The 19582-nt window shown below is 42.2% G+C and overlaps 1 protein-coding gene across 2 annotated transcripts in view; it reads left to right on the top strand.

Annotated features, from left to right (window-relative positions):
* Window positions 1–19582, top strand: part of LOC117530877 (exocyst complex component 6-like) — a 182699-nt gene that overhangs the window by 93967 nt on the left and 69150 nt on the right. For both annotated transcript variants that reach the window (XM_034193823.1, XM_034193824.1), the window contains exons 15-18: window positions 733–838; window positions 7414–7523; window positions 9792–9903; window positions 16017–16151. In XM_034193823.1, the coding sequence (XP_034049714.1) occupies window positions 733–838; window positions 7414–7523; window positions 9792–9903; window positions 16017–16151 (463 nt within the window). The remainder of the gene's footprint in view (window positions 1–732; window positions 839–7413; window positions 7524–9791; window positions 9904–16016; window positions 16152–19582) is intronic.

Here is a 19582-nt window from a genome sequence, read left to right on the forward strand (position 1 = left end):
ACTCTGATCACTGTGTCGGCCCTCATCAGCAACACCAAGACAACGAGGGTGATCAGCCCCCCCAGCTGTGAACAAATACACAGCCATCAATGTCGGAAATCAGCAGCTACAAGGAGCGTGATGCGCTCTGCAAAGCCTCTCTGCTATGAACTTAAATACAGAGCCATCAACAATCATGTGGGCACTCAGCAGCGAACCAGCTTCTGTTTCTACCATGCAACGTTTGGAGCCACCGACTCAGTGTCTACAATGTACAGTTGTGTAGATTTGCAGGCAGTAGCTCAGTATAGCACAAACTTGCATGCAGAAGCGCAGACTTGCTTAAAACAGCGTGCTTTAATCGTCCAGAGCTCTATGCAGAAAAAATTAAATATTTAATTCCTTCCGATTACTGCTGCATTGGTGAGCAAAAACTCAGCACTGAGCTGCGTAGAGCTGCATAACTCAGCGTAGAAACCTGAGTTCAATTTTGAGCTTCATGGCAAAGACTGTGAATACTTATGTACGTGTGTTTTTAAAAAATTATTATTTACAGAAATCTTAAAAAGAAAACAAACTATTTTCACATTGTCATTATTGTATGTAAAATTTTGAGTAAACAATGAATTTACTCCATTTTGGAATAAGGCTGTAACATAACAAATACTTTCCGGATCTGCTGTACTTCCTGAAGTAGAAGTTGAGATTCTGTCCTCCTGAGTTTACTGCTTAAAATGTGTTTGTTTTCCTCAGAGAGATCTTTGACTTGGACAACTACAGTCCCATCCCAGTGGACAATGAGGATGAGTACAAAGTGGTCATCTGCCGATTTCCTTTCCATGACGCTGAGATAGAGAAGGTATAATGTTGAAGTACCACAGTCACACTCAGATATGCACACGTGGATCCAATTCAACCCACCTCATGTTCAGCATTTTCAAAAATACCTCACAGTCACAGAAATTAAAGTTCTCCGTCAGTTGCCAAAATGCCATGAGATCAGTGCAGATCCGAAGAGAAATAAGGGGGGGGTCTTATTAGACTGTTGATTGTCAACTGCTGCTTCCGCTGACTGCTGTTGAGGGTTGTGAGTTTAAGAGCTTTGATCTTAACCCTACAGTATGGATTAATCACAGTTTTATCGGAGTGCTTCCAATGGATCACAGTGTCTGTGCGTCCTCCAGTGGAACTAAGTTTTATGCCTGGACCGGCTGTGCACGCACGCTGGATGTGTCCTGTCCAGCCACGGAGGAGTCACACAAACTGGATTTGTTGTATTTTTGTCTTTTTATTATTTATTTTTCTGAGAATCGCTGTAGAAATAAGCTGCCATCCTGCAACAAGCACCGTCCACGCAGCGACAGCGGCTTCAGCTGTGTGCAGAATGTGGAGGAGGCCATCCGGATTTCTTATTTTTGTTTTCATTGTCTGTGAGGACAACAAAGAAAATTGAGAATTGAGAATATTATCCAGGAAAAAGCATTGCATAAATTATTCATCATAATTCAAGTTATACTTGGCCTATTAACAAAATTTAAAAAGTGGTACACAGGTTGAATTCCACACATTCATACAGCAACTCAGAGTGGAGCGGATTGTGTCCTACATCCGCTTAATTAGGTCATGTGACTTTTGACTCGGAGGCACGTCAGTCAACTCCAGAAGGTTAAATCAGTCCTCCACTATTGTCCACCGTGTGAACCGTGGATTAATTGTGTCATTTTGTGTCATGGTGACTTGATTTTAAAGTCTGCAAAAAGTCTGTTTGGAAGAAGGGCAGCAGCTCTGCTCATAGAGAGTGTTTAAACAAAAAGAAAAGCTACTGAGTGAGACCAGAACACACTGATATGGACATCCTCATCCTCTCTCTTTTTTTTTAAGTTGGTTATAAATTCAAGTGTGTTTTGCCCCAGTCGATGGTTGTAAATGATGGAAAACATAAATTTATAGGTGTCCTATTAGATCAGTAATATCTGAGTTCAGTCGAAGCTGTTTCATTCTCACTGATACCTGATGAAGCAGCACTGACATGCAGATTTCAATGGATTATTTTACCTCATGACATCATCTAGAACCTGATTGTTTTGCATTTTCACAGCAGTGAAGGACACATTTATTTTACTGTTGAACATCAGTTCAAATAAGTTTAACCCTCTGGAGTCGAATGACACGCCCTCGCTTCAAAAGTCATATGACCTAATTAAGCGGACGTACCACAAAATCTGCTCCACTCTGAGTGTCTGTTTGAATGTGTGTTGAAAGTGGAGACTTCAACCTCCACAGCAATTTTTAAATTTTGTTAATAGGCCAAGTATAACTTGAATTATGATGAATAATTTATCCAAGTTTTTTGGGATGATATTCTCATATTTGTGGCGCGTTTGCAGACAGCTGCAGCAAAAATGACTGACTTCCTGATTCAGCTGGAGGAGCGAGAGGGCTGGAATGAAACAGGACTCGCTCAACTGCAGCAGGAGAGAGGGCTGTTACCATTGGTGGAAAACTCAGGAACAAATAAATAGCCACAAAAAACACCTGAAGCATTTCCTCCATTTTAATGTGAATTGTTGTATATAACTTTGTTTATGCTACATTTTTACATATATTTTTGAAGTTTACAATTTATATTTACATTCTAAGTTATGAAAATGGTTTGTTAAAACATTTTTGTGATTTGAATTTTATGTTTTGGGTTTAATATTGGGTCACTGCTCACAATGAAAGAAAAACTGAAGTCACACAGATGAGGTTGTGCTGAAAAAATGACACCAAACAAGGCCAGGTAAACAGTTTTTTAAGGTAAACTATGAAGGTAAAACCAAAAGTAGTCAAAAACGCCCCAAAGTAGCAAGACTCCAGAGGGTTAATAGAATATTGTTCAGTTGTTTTCAGTGCAGTTTCAAAGTTTGTCTAATTGTATCCTCGCTGTGGTTTGAGGTTTTCCAGCTGCCACGACTTTTATTCTGTCTAAATATGTAAAATGCAAAAGATTTTGTGAGCAAATATGGACTTTTTTTTCCATTCCTCCCTAAAATTGTGATAAAAATGCACCACTTGGTAACTTATTTCCAAAAAAAAATTCTCTGGGGAGGCCCACTGGGGTGGATGCTCCTCCCACACCCTCCCCATTGTGACTCACAGTCCATCGACAGTTTCAGATTTTTTTGTCTTCACCTTCTACGTGTCTGATGTGATGCTGCATTAGAAAAGAGCGACAATGGTCAGCGAGGGAAACATAATCTGTTCAGTAGGAGAACAAGTTGCTCTCTTCTTCACCGTCTCCACCTGGTTTTACCTTAAATCCTAGAACACGATCACAAAAGGATTTCTAGATAAAGGTTGATGGTGAACAGCTTATGATTTGAGCTTAAAAAAAGAGAAATTTCATGCAGAAGATTTTTTTTTTTTTTTTTTTTGCTTTAATCCCTGCATTCATGTTTTCATTCCTCACGCTCATTTGCGAGGTTAGGGTTAGAGAGACAAAATGAGGAAAAAAAAAATCCAGGAAATCACACTGTAGGATTTTTAAAGAGTTTATTTGTAAATTATGGTGGAAAATAAGTATTTGGTCAATAATAAAAGTTTGTCTTAATACTTTGTAACAATCTTTGTTGGCAATGACAGATCAAATGTTTCCTGTACGTCTTCACCAGGTTTGCACACACTGTAGCTGGTATTGTGGCCCATTCCTCCATGCAGATCTCCTCTAGAGCAGTGATGTTTTGGGGCTGTCGCTGGGCCACATGGACTTTCAACTCCCTCAACAATTTTTTTTATGGGGTTGAGGGCTGGAGACTGGCTTAGCCACTCCAGGACCTTGAAATGCTTTTTACGGAGTCACTCCTTCATTGCCTGAGCGGTATGCTTGGGATCACTGTCATGCTGAAAGATCCAGCCACGTTGCATCTTCAATGCTCTCACTGATGGAAGGATGTTTTGGCTTAAATCTCATGATACATGGCCACGTTCATTCTTCCCTTAACACGGATCAGTTGTCCTGTCCCCTTTGCAGAAAAACAGCCCCAAAGCATGATGTTTCCATCCCCATGCTTCACAGTAGGCATGGTGTTCTTGAAATGCAACTCAGCATTGTTCTTCCTCCAAACACGATGAGTCGAGTTTTTACCAAAATGTTCTATTTTGGTTTCATCTGACCACATGATTTTCTCCCAGTCCTCTTCTGGATCATCTATATGCTCTCTGGCAAACTTCAAATGCCAGTAGTGTCCTGCCAGTAGGGCAGGACATGTACTGGCTTAAGCAGGGGGACACACCTGGTGCTGCAGGATTTGGGTCCCTCTGTGCGTAGTGTGTAGCCTTTGTTACATTGGTCCCAGCTCTCTGCAGGTCATTCATTACGTCCCTCTGTGTAGTTCTAGGATTTTTGTTCACCGTTCTCATGATCATTTTGACCCCACGGGATGACATCTTGCGTGGAGCCCCAGATCGAGGGAGATTATCAATGGTCTTGTATGTCTTCCATTTTCTTACAATTGCTCCCGCAGTTGATTTATTCACACCAACCTGCTTGGCTATTGTAGATTCACTCTTCCCAGCCTGGTGCACATCTACATTGTTCTTCCTGGTGTCTTTCAGCAGCTCTTTGGTCTTGGCCATGGTTGAGTTTGGAGTCTGACTGTTTGAGGCTGTGGATAGGTGTCTTTTATACAGATAATGAGTTCCAACAGCTGCCATTAATACAGGTAACAGGTGGAGGACAGAAGAGCTTCTTAAAGAAGAAGTTATAGGTCTGTGAGAGCCAGAAATCTTGCTTGTTTGTGGGTGACCAAATACTTATTTTCCACCATGGTTTACAATTAAATTTTTTAAAAATCCTACAATGTGATTTCCTGGATTTTTCTTTTTTCTCATTTTGTCTCTCATAGTTGAAGTGTATCTACGGTGGGGTAAAAAGTATTTAGTCAGTCCCTGATTGTGCAAGTTCTCCTACTTAGAAAGATGAGAGAGGTCTGTAATTTTCAACATAGGTGGGCTGGGAAGAGTGAATCTACAATAGTCAAGCAGCGTATGAGAGGTTATCAAAATCCAGCCAGTCGATTTATGATAAGCAGCTGATTCTGAAGGAACTCATCTCCAAAATTAATGTGTTCAAATGCATTTGTAGTCAGTGAAATGTTACACAACTGTACATATTTCACAATTTCATTTTTGACATTTCAGGAAAAGCTGAGCATCCCTTGCAGTCTGAGAGAAATCGCCTACATATATCTATCTATCTGTCTCTGTCTGTCTGTCTGTCTATCTTATACACACTGAACAAAAATCTAAACACTTGTGTTTTTGTTCCCATTTTTTATGATATTCTAATTTTTTAAATGCACCTGTACGTGTCAACAACAACAACAAAACCCAGAAAAGAAAGATTTTAATTGTCATGAATATTAAATGAATTGAAAACAATACTGAACTCAACTCAAACTTTATTTATAGTGCACATTTAAAACAACCAGAGTTGACCAAAGTGCTGAACACATTAAAACAATATAATTAATAAAAACACAGCAATAGAATAAATACTAATACTAAAATACATAACTAGCCAGAAAACAAATAAAAATGAATTAAAATTAAATAAAAACATTTGCCAGAAGTCCACTTACGCTTGGTTAAAAGCCAGACAGAAGAGATGAGTCTTTAAAGAAGATTTAAAAACCTCAATAGATCCCGCAGAAGGAATATGCCAGGGCAGGTTGTTCCAGAGCCTATAGGGGGCGCTGCCACAAAGGCTCTGTCACCTTTAGTTTTTAGCCTCATTTTTGGGTTCACCAGTAGCAGTTGATTTGTGGATCTCAGTGCTCTGACAGGGGCACAGACATGGAGGAGCTCATACAATACTGGGGGCCTTAAGATCTTTAAAAAACAAACAAATTTTAAAAATCTATTCTAAAAGCAACTGGAAGCCAGTGCAGTGAGGCTATGACAGGGGATATGTGGTCCCGCTTGCATTTGCCAGTAAAGAGAAGAGCAGCCGCATTTTGCACCAGCTGCAGGTGGTACAGGAGTGAGTGGTCCAGGCCAAAATACAGCGAGTTACAGTCACCCAAATGTGTGTTGTGCTTTGCCTGACTAACTTGAAACTTCACATGTGTGATGAGGGTCAGCCCCTGAACACATCTGCCCCCTCTGTTTGTGCACTGAGCGCCCCCTAGTGGATGAACCATCAACTTGCCATAAATGCTTCACGTATTGTCTGATTTGCTTGGATCTTGAACTGTGTGATGAGGGTCGGGCCCTGAACAGAAATCGCTCTGGCCCGGGGAGGCGGTGGTCTTGTTTTTGTTTAAGTTGAAAACGTTTGCAGTCATCCAGGACTTAACATCGCTTAGACAATCAAATAATGTCTGTATGGAATCATTGAATGTTGACATTAATGGCAGGTAGATCTGGACATCATCTGCATAACAATGAAAAGAAAGATTGTATTTCTTAAAAACTGACCCTAATGATAACATATACAATAGGAAAAGAATCGGCTTAAGGATGGAACCTTGGAGGACCCCAGAGGCAAGATGGGCTGAGGTGTATTCACTTAGCTGCACAGCAAAACTCCAGTCAGTCATGTAGGACTGACAAGGATTTACAAGGGAATTAAACATCTTAAAAAACAAACAAACAAACAAACAAAAAACAACATGAGGCTTGTGGCTATTACAAGAAACAAGGTTGGAAAAATATTCAACTTTCGCAGCCATAACAGCACTCTGGCAGACAGACAGACTCTCACCAAGAGCTTCTTTAGAAACATGGAGCTTATCTTTTTTCCACTTTCTCTCAGCGCGCCGGCACGAGTGGCTGAATGCGCGTGTGGAGTCATTAAGCCACGTACGGTTCTGAACATGCTTTTTGATCGAAAAGGTGCAACAGAATCAAGAATATCTACACATGTAGAATTTAAATTCCTAAGAAGTTCTTCAACGCTAAAAACATTAGTATTGAGAGTGTTAAGCTTTCCCAGTCCAAACTTTGATGATGACAGCGACTCACAGAGAGCATTAATGTTAAAGAAAACCTGGCGATTTTCAGCAATCAAAGTAGACGCATCTTGGCAAAATACATATGGGTGTCCTTCTTTATGACAGTCTTGAGTTGAGTTATTTTGGTCAGGCTCTTGTATGGGCTTTGAGACCTGCACAGGATCTGCAAAAACATTGACAACCGCTGCACTGTTAAGAGCCTGGTGCAGCGGCTGTGTGACGGTGGTCATGTGCACGTTGATATTCTTGCTGACAATGATCTTCTATGGCTGCCGCATCTTGGCAAAATACACACAACAGTAGAGTAACTACAAACTATATCCGAAGTAGATGAGGGAGATGAGGCTGCCGGCGTGCCACCACAGGTGCCACCTTTCCACTCCCTTAATCCCTTTACAATAGTGTTTTTGTTTTGTTTGTCTTATGTGTCTTTGAGCAGCAGGACTTTCCAAAGAAGCTGCCGATCTCCCAGTCTGTCCCTCAGATCTACTCTCAGCTCAAAGAGTTCATTTATGCCAGTCTCAAGTTCTCAGAGTCACTTCACCGCAGGTTAGTCACAGACACACACACACACACATAGACAGATACAGATAGATACAGACACACATAGACACATAAACAGATACAGATAGATACAGACACACACAGACACATAAACAGATACAGATAGATACAGACACACACAGACACATAAACAGATACAGATAGATACAGACACAAAGACAGACACATACAGTCAGACACACACACAGACAGACAGACAGAAAAAAACACAGACACAGAGACACAAACACAGATAGACACAGACAGACAGACACACAGACAGACAGACAGACAGACAGAGACACGTGCGCGCTCACACATTCACAACAAATGATTTCTGCAGTGACTCAGATAAGTGTGATGATGTTCACGCTGAAGCTCAGAGTGAAACTACACGGCTTCTCCATCTGACCTCCTTACCTTCTGAGCTTCATGTTTGTGCAGATTGGACTGATGAGTCTCTTGTTTTTCTGATAATGGAAAACTGTCAATATTCCAGAATCAACACCATGGAGCAAGGGTGCCACATTCCCGTGGATCCGCGTTTCCCCCATCTTTTTGGAAACATTTTTGAGATCAGTGTAAATCTGGTGCAAATTCTGTGGGGTGGGGGGTGGGGGGGTTGGTCTCGGGGCCAGCCCCACTCGCCACAGCTTTTAGAAGAACCATCTGCTTTGTCTATTTTGGTAAACAGTCCCCTGTATGTCACAAGAGACAAGAGTCCTGATTGGACATTTTTCATGGGTGTGTCCCTCTCACAGCTAATCAAAGCTCCACTTGGTCAAGTGATCAAGCAATGTGGGTGTATTTGCAGAAAACATGAGGAAACCTGAGAACATGAGCTGTAATCAAATAAAAAAAGTTCAACCTAAATCAATATGTCTATTAGTTGTCTGTGATTAAATAATAGCAAATTATTATTATTGCCATGTCCTAAAAACATAATACTTACTCATGGCCTCAGATATGCCCAGATTTGCTTCTACAACCTCCTGTTTGATCAACCTTTGTGGGGGAAGACCCGCAAACCTTCCCCATAAGCCACCGTTGGTGGTATCGTGGCCTTATGAGCCATTCAATCTTCTTCCATCATGACCTGTTGGCACCACTGATGGAGAGTACAGCAGCTTGTTTCTCAGGACCAGTGTTGTTGTATAGGAGCTGTGGTGTTGTGCGGGACTTGTGGTGTTGTCTGGGAGCTGTGGTGTTGTCCAAGTCTTGTGGTGTTGTCCAGGAGCCATGGTGTTGTCCAAGTCTTTTGGTGTTGTCGGGGAGCTGTGATGTTGTCTGGGTGCTGTGTTGTTGTGTGGGACTTGTGGTGTTGTCCGGGACTTGTGGTGTTGTCCGGGAACCTTGGTGTTGTCCAGGTCTTGTGGTGTTGTCCGGGAGCCATGGTGTTGTCCAAGTCTTGTGGTGTTGTCCAGGAGCTGTGGTGTTGTCCATGTCTTGTGGTGTTGCAGCATGTAGTGTGATGAGGCTGAGTGATGCTCTTAAGTTAGGGTACAGGCGCTCTGAATACGTTTTTTTTTTTTTTTTAAAAAAGATGGACACAGCCTGATTACTGTCAATGTCAAGAAAAAGTCTCTTCTGTCCATCACACTCCACCTTAGCCTTTCTTTTGTTTTTTGTCTTGTACTATTGTTTCAGCAACACTTCCATCATGTCTGATGGGACACTGTGTTGCTCTTGTTCAGCAGCAGGGTCACAGTGTTGGTGGATCCTGAATGTTGCTGGTGTACCAGCTCCCTCATGTTTTCCAGATTCAAGGGTTTTACAGACCTCTGTGACATCCCATCCATGTATCTGAAGCAGGCCAGTCTTATTGTGTCCTCTACCTGTCTCATGAAATCCACCTGGATATTTAAAAAATCATTTTCAGAAAGTCCATGTAATATTTTGTGTGAGTAGAGAAACACAACCAGTGGCCTCACCCATAGGTCACAAAGGGTCACTGGATTTTTTGATGAGATAATCTAGAGCTGGACCATGTTCGGCAGCCTTTACAGTCACCAGATCTCAGGCCACAAGTCTCTGACACCATCATCATAACACCAAGTGAAGAATTATCTTTTGGAAGAATAGTGTTCTAGGAGAGCTCCAGAGCCTTGGAGAATCAGTGCCAAAGATCAGGTCCTGCACTTTACTGAGACTATGTTGTTTATCTTGGTTTGTCCATCATCATCAGATTAATAAGATTATTTACAGTACGTCTGTCTGGTGTCTCTGTTTGTCTGCCTCCATCCCATTGGACAAACACAATGTTTGTGTTTTTAGTTCAACAGAGATTGACGACATGTTGAGAAAATCAACCAACCTGCTGCTAACAAGAACGCTGAGCTACTGCCTGCAAAACCTTATCAAGAAGCCTCACGTCGGCCTGACGGAGGTAAGAACACAGACCGGATTCAAAACCGCTTCACATGAACCTTGGCGAGAAACCTCACATCGGCCCGACGGAGGTAAGAACACAGACCGGGCCAAAATTGCTTCACATAAACCTCAGCTAGAAACCTCACGTCGGTCCGACGGAGGTAAGAACACAGACCGGGCCAAAACCGCTTCACATAAACCTCAGTGAGAAACCTCACGTCGGCCCGACGGAGGTAAGAACACAGACCGGGCCAAAACCGCTTCACATAAACCTCAGTGAGAAACCTCACGTCGGTCCGACGGAGGTAAGAACACAGACCGGGCCAAAACCGCTTCACATAAACCTCAGTGAGAAACCTCACGTCGGTCCGACGGAGGTAAGAACACAGACCGGGCCAAAACCGCTTCACATAAACCTCAGCGAGAAACCTCACATCGGCCTGACGAAGGTAAGAACACAGATTCTGCTTTTTGTATCACAAGTTATATAGCTTCATGATGAAGTGGTATAAAGGAGGATTTTCTTAAAAAGAAGACCTGAAAGTTCAGCTACAAATTGCCAGAAGGTACATTTGAGATACAAGACTAGATTTGATGTTTTGGTGAAAAAAAATCCTTCTGCTGTGAAGGAAGAGTGCTGATGCAAAATGCAGAATTTGCACTGTCTACAATTTCTCCAGTCACAGCCACAGAAACCTATAACTCCAGTCACAGCCACAGAAACCTATAACATCTTCTGGGTTGTCTGGGTGCTTTGGTGGCTTTCCTCACTCTTCTCCTTCAGTTTTTGAGAACTGTCTGCTCCACACAGATTTACCACAGTGTACCATACTGTTTGTATTTCTTCATAAATGATGTAAATAAAGTCCAAGACACATTCAGTGGCAGCTTCACCATCACAGAGCCTCGTCCACAATGACCACAAAAGACTCCAAGCTGTCACTGATGTTAAAGGGGGCAACACACGGTATTAAGAACAGGGGGATGTAAACATTTGAGCACTACTCTATGTAGACTATATTTTGCTGTTCCACCTGATTCAGAAGCTCAAAGAGCTTTACAATGATGTCTCATATTCACCCTTTCACACACACACCGATGTCAGAGTGCTAGTAGAAGCTCACTGCACACCAGGAGTAACTCAGGGATTAAGTACCATGCCTAAGGGCCCTCAGTGATTGAGGTATTTTTTATCTTGCGATTTTTCTATTGACTGGAGCCCCACTACACTCCATTTGCAGCCTTATAGGGAGAAACGATAAACAGTTATGATAAGTCTGACTTCAGAAATCGTATCTAAGTATCTGAATTGACCTAAACACAAATTTCACGTGTTAACTGTAAATAAGGGTCGGAGAAGTCGGCCAGAGAATCAGCAGTGATTATACAAGCGCAGACCATGCATTTTCCAGGGACAGCGCGAGACCGCTGCACCGCTTCATAAATGGTAAATGGACTGCATTTATATAACGCTTTTCCATCTGCATCAGATGCCCAAAGTGCTTTACAATGCTTCAACCTTTATAATGCTTACATCGGGACAGGCCTTTTCTACAGCTCTAGTAAATCTGTGGTTGCAACTTCACATATAGCAGCCCTAGCAAGGTACCTTTCAGCACACAAAAGTATCAAGGTCAAAGGTCAAGGTCACAGCGAGGTCAAACACTAAATTCAAATAACTTTCCTGGTCGCACTTTTTGGAATTTGGCCTCCAAATTTGGCATGAACAATAAGCCATTACCAGGGATAAGCAATTAACCTTGACCTTCAGGGTTTTTCTTGAGGTCAAAGGTCACCTAAATAAGGTCAAACTTCAGATTACAGCAAAAGATGTCGTGTAATACACCAAATTTAAGGGCTTGATGAGGGGATCCAGAAGATGGCAAAGGTTTAAGTTATGACATCATATTGCAAAAAACATGCAAAATTTAGATTTTTAAGGGTTTTGTTAACTCGCTGTGCAGCACACAGTTTACATCGCATACTTTTGCAACTTTACATGTAGCAACCCTACCTTTCAGCAGACAAAAGGATCAAGCTGAAGGTCAAAGGTCAAGGTCACAGCAAGGTCAAACACTAAATTCGACGAAGCCACTTTCATGGTCGCAGTTTTTGAAATTTTGCCTCCAAACCTGGCATGGACATAGTGACAGGCCTTGCCCATAAGCCATTACCAGGGATAAGCAATTACCCTTGACCTTCAGGGATTTTCCTGAGGTCAAATGTCACCTAAATTAGCTCAAACTTCAGATTACAGTAAAAGAAGGGTCTGATCCACTGTGCAGATCTGTGCACACATCAGTGGATCCACCTGCTCTCGTTCGTCCAAATCAGAACAGTAAAGTCCACTTCATCATCAGACTGATCATGCTCTGGTTCAGACTCTGATGACGCACTCCGCACGTCGATCATCTTCATGTAGTTCAAGAAAGAAAGAGAAAAACTTGAAGCGCGCTTGTCCAAGATGCCTCATTATTTTGATGCACAAAATAAATAAATAAAATAACTACAACACCACACACACTAAAACACTCCATCACACACACTCCATGTTACGTTATGTTCAACTAATGAACTCAAAAATGCAAACAGAGAAAAAAAATGAGGACTAAATGTAAAAAACTGGTAGTTTATTGGTTGTGCCAGGAGCAATCAGACCAAACAGTGGTGAAGTAACAATATGTCAAACAAAAAGCATTCCCAAAATGATTATGGCAAAAACAGGGTGAAAGCTGAACAGACTAACTAAAGCAGCACTGACTCAAAGACTACACAAATACACACAGAATAATTAATTTAATTAATTTAATTTAATTAGCTTATAATGCGCCAAATCACAGCAAAACCCGTCTCAAGGTGCCTTACATAAAACAAGTCAACATAAAATTGAATAAATAATTAAAAATGAATAAAAAATTCAAATACATAAAACAGAAGTAAAAGAATAAAACAAATAAAAATAAAAACTATCCATAAGAAAGAGAATAAAAATAGGTTTTGAGTCTTGACTTAAAAATGTCCACAGACTCAACTACCTCATGGTCGCAGGAAGACTGTTCCACAGGGTGGGTGCATGATACGAAAAGGCTCTTTGACCTGCTGACTTCTTCTTCACCCTGGGAACACAGAGAAGTCCTGCATCCTGCGACCGCAAAGCCCGGGCCGGCGCAAAGATGCCAAAATGGGTGTGGTATGTTCAGACCTTCTGCTACGTGTCAGAAGTCTGGCGGCAGCGTTCTGAACCAGCTGAAGACCCCTAATGCTGGACTGTGGTAACCCTGAAAATAGAACATTACAATAATCTAGTCTAGAAGAAACAAAAGCATGAATCAGGGTCTCAGCATCAGCCATGGACAGGATGGGGCGGATCCTCGCTATATTTCTCAGATGGAAAAAAGCAGTCCTAGTAACATCCCTGATGTGGAGGTCAAAAGACAACGTGGGATCAAAAATTACCCCAAGGTTCCTCATTTTGTCCGTATGATGTATGACACAGGAACCCAGGCTGAGCGCCAGCTGGTCAAACTGATGCCGATGTCTCGCTGGACCAAGAACCATAATTTCAGTCTTATCAAAGTTTAAAAGTAAGAAGTTACTAGACATCCAACTTCTCACTGATAGAAGACAGTCCTCCAGGGATTTTATGGGAGTGAGATTTCCCGCAGTTATCGGCATGTACAACTGAGTATCATCAGCATAACAATGAAAGGCAATCCCAAAACTCTGCAGTATACACCCAAGGGGTGCCACATACAGGGAGAAAAGCAAGGGGCCTAAAACAGATCCCTGTGGAACCTCAAATCTCATGTCAGCAAGGTCAGAGGTAGTGCCATTATACAAGACACATTGAGAACGACTGGACAGATATGACGTCAGCCAGGCAAGGGCACTTCCAGTAATCCCAAAAAAATTCTCCAACCTATTGAGCAAAATATGATGATCCACAGTATCAAACGCAGCACTGAGATCTAACAACACCAAAACCGTAGTGGTGTCTGAGTCCATTGCTCGCAGAAGATCATTCACAACTTTAGTGAGCGCTGTCTCTGTGGAGTGATATTTCCTAAAAGCAGACTGCAGCGGCTCAAAAAGATCATTCTCAGTAAGGTGGTCTATGAGCTGCCGTGAAACCACCTTTTCTAAAATTTTGGAACAGAATGATAGATTTGATATCGGCCTGTAATTTTTCAACACACTAGGGTCAAGATTATATTTCTTAAGTAGTGGTTTAATCACTGCTGATTTAAAACATTTCGGAACAGATTCAGAGGTTAATGACAGATTAATAATTTCCAGCACAGTCGGCCCAAGAGTGGGCCACAGGTCCTTAAACAATTTAGTTGGTATGGGATCAAATAAACAGGTTGTGCTTTTTGTAGATGCCATAAGTTTCGTCAGCACGCCCAATGAAATACTATTAAATTCTGTCAATCTAGGTAACACCTCAGTGGTAGCGCCCACCTCCATAGCAGGTTTTAATGGCTGGGCCGAGGCATGCTGAGATATGCTCAGCCTAATATCTTCTATTTTCTTCTCAAAATAATCCAAGAAATCCTGTGCTGAAAAGGGAGAATGACTAACAGGTGGCTGCCCGTGAATAAGAAATGCGACCGTGTCAAATAAAAACTTTGAGTTATGTTTGTTTTTACTGATCAAATCAGAGTAATAAGTCCGCTTCGTGGCCAGTAGTGCATGCTTATAATCTAAAATAGCATCCCGCCACACAAGGCGGAACACCTCTAATTTGGAAACGCCATTTCCGTTCCAATAATTAAAGTGAAGGCTTAAATACTAGACGAACAGGTGTGAGGAATCAGCGTGAACAGCACACCAGGTGACTGAACGCTAATCAGAATATTGACGGTGCAAAACAACGTAACTGACGTAAAGTAAGTAAGTGGACAAATAAATAACAACCAACCGTAACTGAAAAAGAGGAGAAATCATAACCCCCACAAAACAACACAGAACTCAGGAGTAATAAAGTGCAAGGGTGGAGGAACTAACCTAATGACATAAATGATGTGATCAGAGCTCAAAGACTACAAGAACAAATAATAACCAACACCTAGAACTAAAACAACACCAAGTTGAACAGGTGATGCAAGGGTGGGACATGGGGGGCCCAGACCACAGATCAAACATGAACAAATGAACCTATACAGCAAATATCACAAACAGCAAACTGAGTACAGAAAACATCAATACGAAAGCCACAACTACAACAACTGACCTAACCTCCTCCACCTCCTCTCCGTTGATGCAGAGGGCAGAGTGTGTTTGGACTTCCTGAAATCCACAATCAGTTCCTGGGTTTTAGTAGTGGTTATTATTGAAGCACCAGTTGGTCAGATGCTGACTGGTGTTTCAGTAATAACCCTGACCTTTAAATGTGTAATTCCTTCAGTATTCAGTTTGGGGAGGTGATACTCTCATGGTTATGTGCTGGGCTTGAGACCAGAGGATCCTCAGTTCAAACCCCAGCCTGACCAGACAATCATTAAGGGCTTCTGGGCAAGGTCCTTGATCTCCGACTTGCTCTTGGTCTGTAGTAAGCGCCTTGCATGGCAACACACCTTATATCGGTGTGTGTTTGAATGTGTGAATGTGAGACATCGTTGTAAAGTGCTTTGAGCTTCTGATTCAGATGAAAAAAAGCTTTATGTAAATGCAGTCCATTCACCATTTACCATATTCACCTCATATGGATGGTGTCATCAGATTAAAGGTGCAGTTCTCATGAATATCAACTCATATCTCCAAGTCACGTTCCTTTACCAGTGCCGAGACTTTTGAAGGTGTCAGCCGAGCTCTCAGCTGCTTCGGGTTTTGTGGTCTATGTGGTCAACCAGACCACAAATGTAGGAGTCTTTGTCAGTGGATGGTCTGCACACTCATAACCCACGTTAGGATGGGAATGCTAGTGTTCCACATTATTCATGATGGTGTAATATTCATTATAAAGAAGTGAAAAGTTCAGAAACCACAAGAATGAAAATTACAGGCTTCATGAAGGATTTAATTTTCTGGCCTCAATCTTTAAAGATTTGGATTCCTGTGTGGTCTTCCTTCAGCTGGACTGGAAGCTAGCCTGAACTACTTCAGGATTATGATCTTGTCTTTTTGTAGCTGGTGCAGATTATCATTAACACAACCCACTTGGAGCAGGCCTGCAGGTATCTGGAGGACTTCATAACCAACATCACCAACGTGTCCCCTGAAACTGTTCACACCACAAGACTCTACGGCCTGTCCACCTTCAAGGTAAACCACCCCTGTCAGACAGGTTCTCTCTGTCTCTCTCGATATGGTCGATTAGTGGTTAGCACTGCTCCCTCACAGCAAGAAGGTTGTGGGATCGATTCCCGGGCTTTCTGTGTGGAGTTTGTGTACAGTGGTCCTTTGTTTATCGCGGGAGTTACATTCTAAAAATAACCCGCAATAGGCGAAATCTGCAAAGTAGTCAGCAATAGTTTTTACAATTATTATAGATGCTTTAAGGCTGTAAAACCCCTCACTACACACTTATACACTTTTCTCAAACAGGCATTAACATTTTCTCACTTTTCTCCCTTGTAAACACTCTGAGTTCAAACCTTAGTAGAAAAATAAGTCCAGTATTATAGAATGAAACCAAAGACCTGTTTTCAGGCCCAAACATTTGTTTGAGAAATAAAAATGTGCCGCGACCGGCCCGCCTGATAAGGACGCAAAACACAATCCGCTGTTAACAAAATATATTGAAGAGAGAGAGAGAGGAGGAGGAGAAGCATGCAAAATTGCACTAAAAAAAATCTCCGAAACTGCGAGGCTGCGAAAGGTGAACCACGTTATAGCAAGGGACTACTGTATTCCCCCCATGTCAGCGTGGGTTTCCTCCTGGCACTTAGGTTTCCTCTCACAATTAAAAACATGCTTATTTAGGGTCTGCTCCTTTCTCTGTTCCTGACCAAGGCAACATCTTTACATCTGGAGTTGGTCCCTGGGCGCCGGACTGTGGCTGCCCACTGCTCCGAGTGGTTGGATTGTGTCTAACTGTAATTAGGATGGTTAAATACAGAAGACAAATTTTGTTGTATCTCTCTCTCTCTCTCTCTCTCTCTCTCTCTCTCTCTCTCTCTCTCTCTCTCTCTCTCTCTCTCCTTTAAAGGGGAACTAAATCACTTTTTGACCTTAAATTACAGTTTGGAGTAACTGTAATGTTAAATGATTGTTTTGGGGAGACCACCAGGAGTCTCATAGCAGAACACCAGCCTTGCAGCTTCAGGGACAATGACCTGCTGTCCCTTGAAGGAGAGTCTCAGGTCTCACAAGAGACACAAACTGTATACACATACATGCCCCCCTGTTGAGGCACCGGCGAGCTAGCGGATGTAAGAACAAGCCAACGACTTTATTTCTTACATGTTCATAATCATGAAAAACAAAATCTAGAATTGCAGGCAAATATTAAGGGTCCAAGCACCCACTATGGATCTTGGCGTGCTGCCAGCAGGAACCTCAAAGAGAAGCAGGCAGCTACACAAAGTACACATTTCTTTTAGCCCAAATTGTATTCTTTTGTAGTCCAGAGCAGTCTGCCATCAAATCAAAGATGAAAGACCCGTCTGAACCCAGTTACCAGTAATGGAACTGAGGTGGACACTGTGGACTACTACAGGTACCTGGGTGTCCACATAGACAACAAACTGGACTGGACTGTAAACACAGATGCTGTGTTTAAGAAAGGTCAGAGCTGACTGCACTTCCTTAGGAGGCTCAGATCTTTCAATGTCGGCAGAAAAATGTTGCAGATGTTTTATCACTCAGTGGTCTCCAGCATCACCTTCTATGCTGTAGTGTGCTGGGGAAGCAGGCTGAAGGCAGCTGACATGAACAGGCTCAACAAGCTCATCAGGAGAGCTGACTCTGTCCTGGGGGTAGAGCTGGAGTCTGTGGTGGAGGTGTCACAGAGGACGATGTTGAGGAAACTGCTCAGGATCCGGGACAGCACCACCCATTCCCTGCATGCCACACTGATGTTCTGTCAGAGCACCTTCAGTCATAGACAGAGACCACTGAGGTGCTCCACAGAACACCACAGGAGGTCCTTCCTACATGTTTCAGACAGTGTAACTCCTCCCCCTTCTACAGGATGAATACATAACAGTTACTCAGAGCTATGTACAATACTGTCAACATCCTTAAAAAAGCAGTGTTTACTGTTTCAGCACTGGCAAAATAATTTCCTTCAGGATTCACAAAGTTATTTCTTATTCTTTTTCTTAAGTGGTTGCAATAATGCGCTGTCAACTGTTTGTCCTACTACAAAAACAGAAGAAGAATCCCTGTTTGCGTCCTACAGTGTATGTTTCTTCCTACTTCAGGAAGAAACATACACCATCACAAAACAACTCTTTCTTCTGCCATGCTCTTCTGAGAACCTCCTCTTTGATGCTTGAGCTGTCTCCTTCACAGACTAAGGTTAATTATGGAGTTCCACAAGGTTCTGTGCTAGGACCAATTTTATTCACTTTATACATGTTTCCCTTAGGCAGTATTATTAGACGGCATTGCTTAAATTTTCATTGTTACGCAGATGATACCCAGCTTTATCTATCCATGAAGCCAGAGGACACACACCAATTAGCTAAACTGCAGGATTGTCTTACAGACATAAAGACATGGATGACCTCTAATTTCCTGCTTTTAAACTCAGATAAAACTGAAGTTATTGTACTTGGCCCCACAAATCTTAGAAACATGGTGTCTAACCAGATCCTTACTCTGGATGGCATTACCCTGACCTCTAGTAATACTGTGAGAAATCTTGGAGTCATTTTTGATCAGGATATGTCATTCAATGTGCATATTAAACAAATATGTAGGACTGCTTTTTTGCATTTGCGCAATATCTCTAAAATTAGAAAGGTCTTGTCTCAGAGTGATGCTGAAAAACTAATTCATGCATTTATTTCCTCTAGGCTGGACTATTGTAATTCATTATTATTAGGTTGTCCTAAAAGTTCCCTGAAAAGCCTTCAGTTAATTCAAAATGCTGCAGCTAGAGTACTGACAGGGACTAGAAGGAGAGAGCATATCTCACCCATATTGGCCTCTCTTCATTGGCTTCCTGTTAATTCTAGAATAGAATTTAAAATTCTTCTTCTTACTTATAAGGTTTTGAATAATCAGGTCCCATCTTATCTTAGGGACCTCATAGTACCATATCACCCCAATAGAGCGCTTCGCTCTCAGACTGCAGGCTTACTTGTAGTTACTAGGGTTTGTAAGAGTAGAATGGGAGGCAGAGCCTTCAGCTTTCAGGCTCCTCTCCTGTGGAACCAGCTCCCAATTCAGATCAGGGAGACAGACACCCTCTCTACTTTTAAGATTAGGCTTAAAACTTTCCTTTTTGCTAAAGCTTATAGTTAGGGCTGGATCAGGTGACCCTGAACCATCCCTTAGTTATGCTGCTATAGACGTAGACTGCTGGGGGGTTCCCATGATGCACTGAGTGTTTCTTTCTCTTTTTGCTCTGTATGCACCACTCTGCATTTAATCATTAGTGATTGATCTCTGCTCCCCTCCACAGCATGTCTTTTTCCTGGTTCTCTCCTTCAGCCTCAACCAGTCCCAGCAGAAGACTGCCCCTCCCTGAGCCTGGTTCTGCTGGAGGTTTCTTCCTGTTAAAAGGGAGTTTTTCCTTCCCACTG

The sequence above is a fragment of the Thalassophryne amazonica genome, chromosome 18 (genome assembly GCF_902500255.1).
Source record: "Thalassophryne amazonica chromosome 18, fThaAma1.1, whole genome shotgun sequence".
NCBI classification, from domain to species: domain Eukaryota; kingdom Metazoa; phylum Chordata; class Actinopteri; order Batrachoidiformes; family Batrachoididae; genus Thalassophryne; species Thalassophryne amazonica.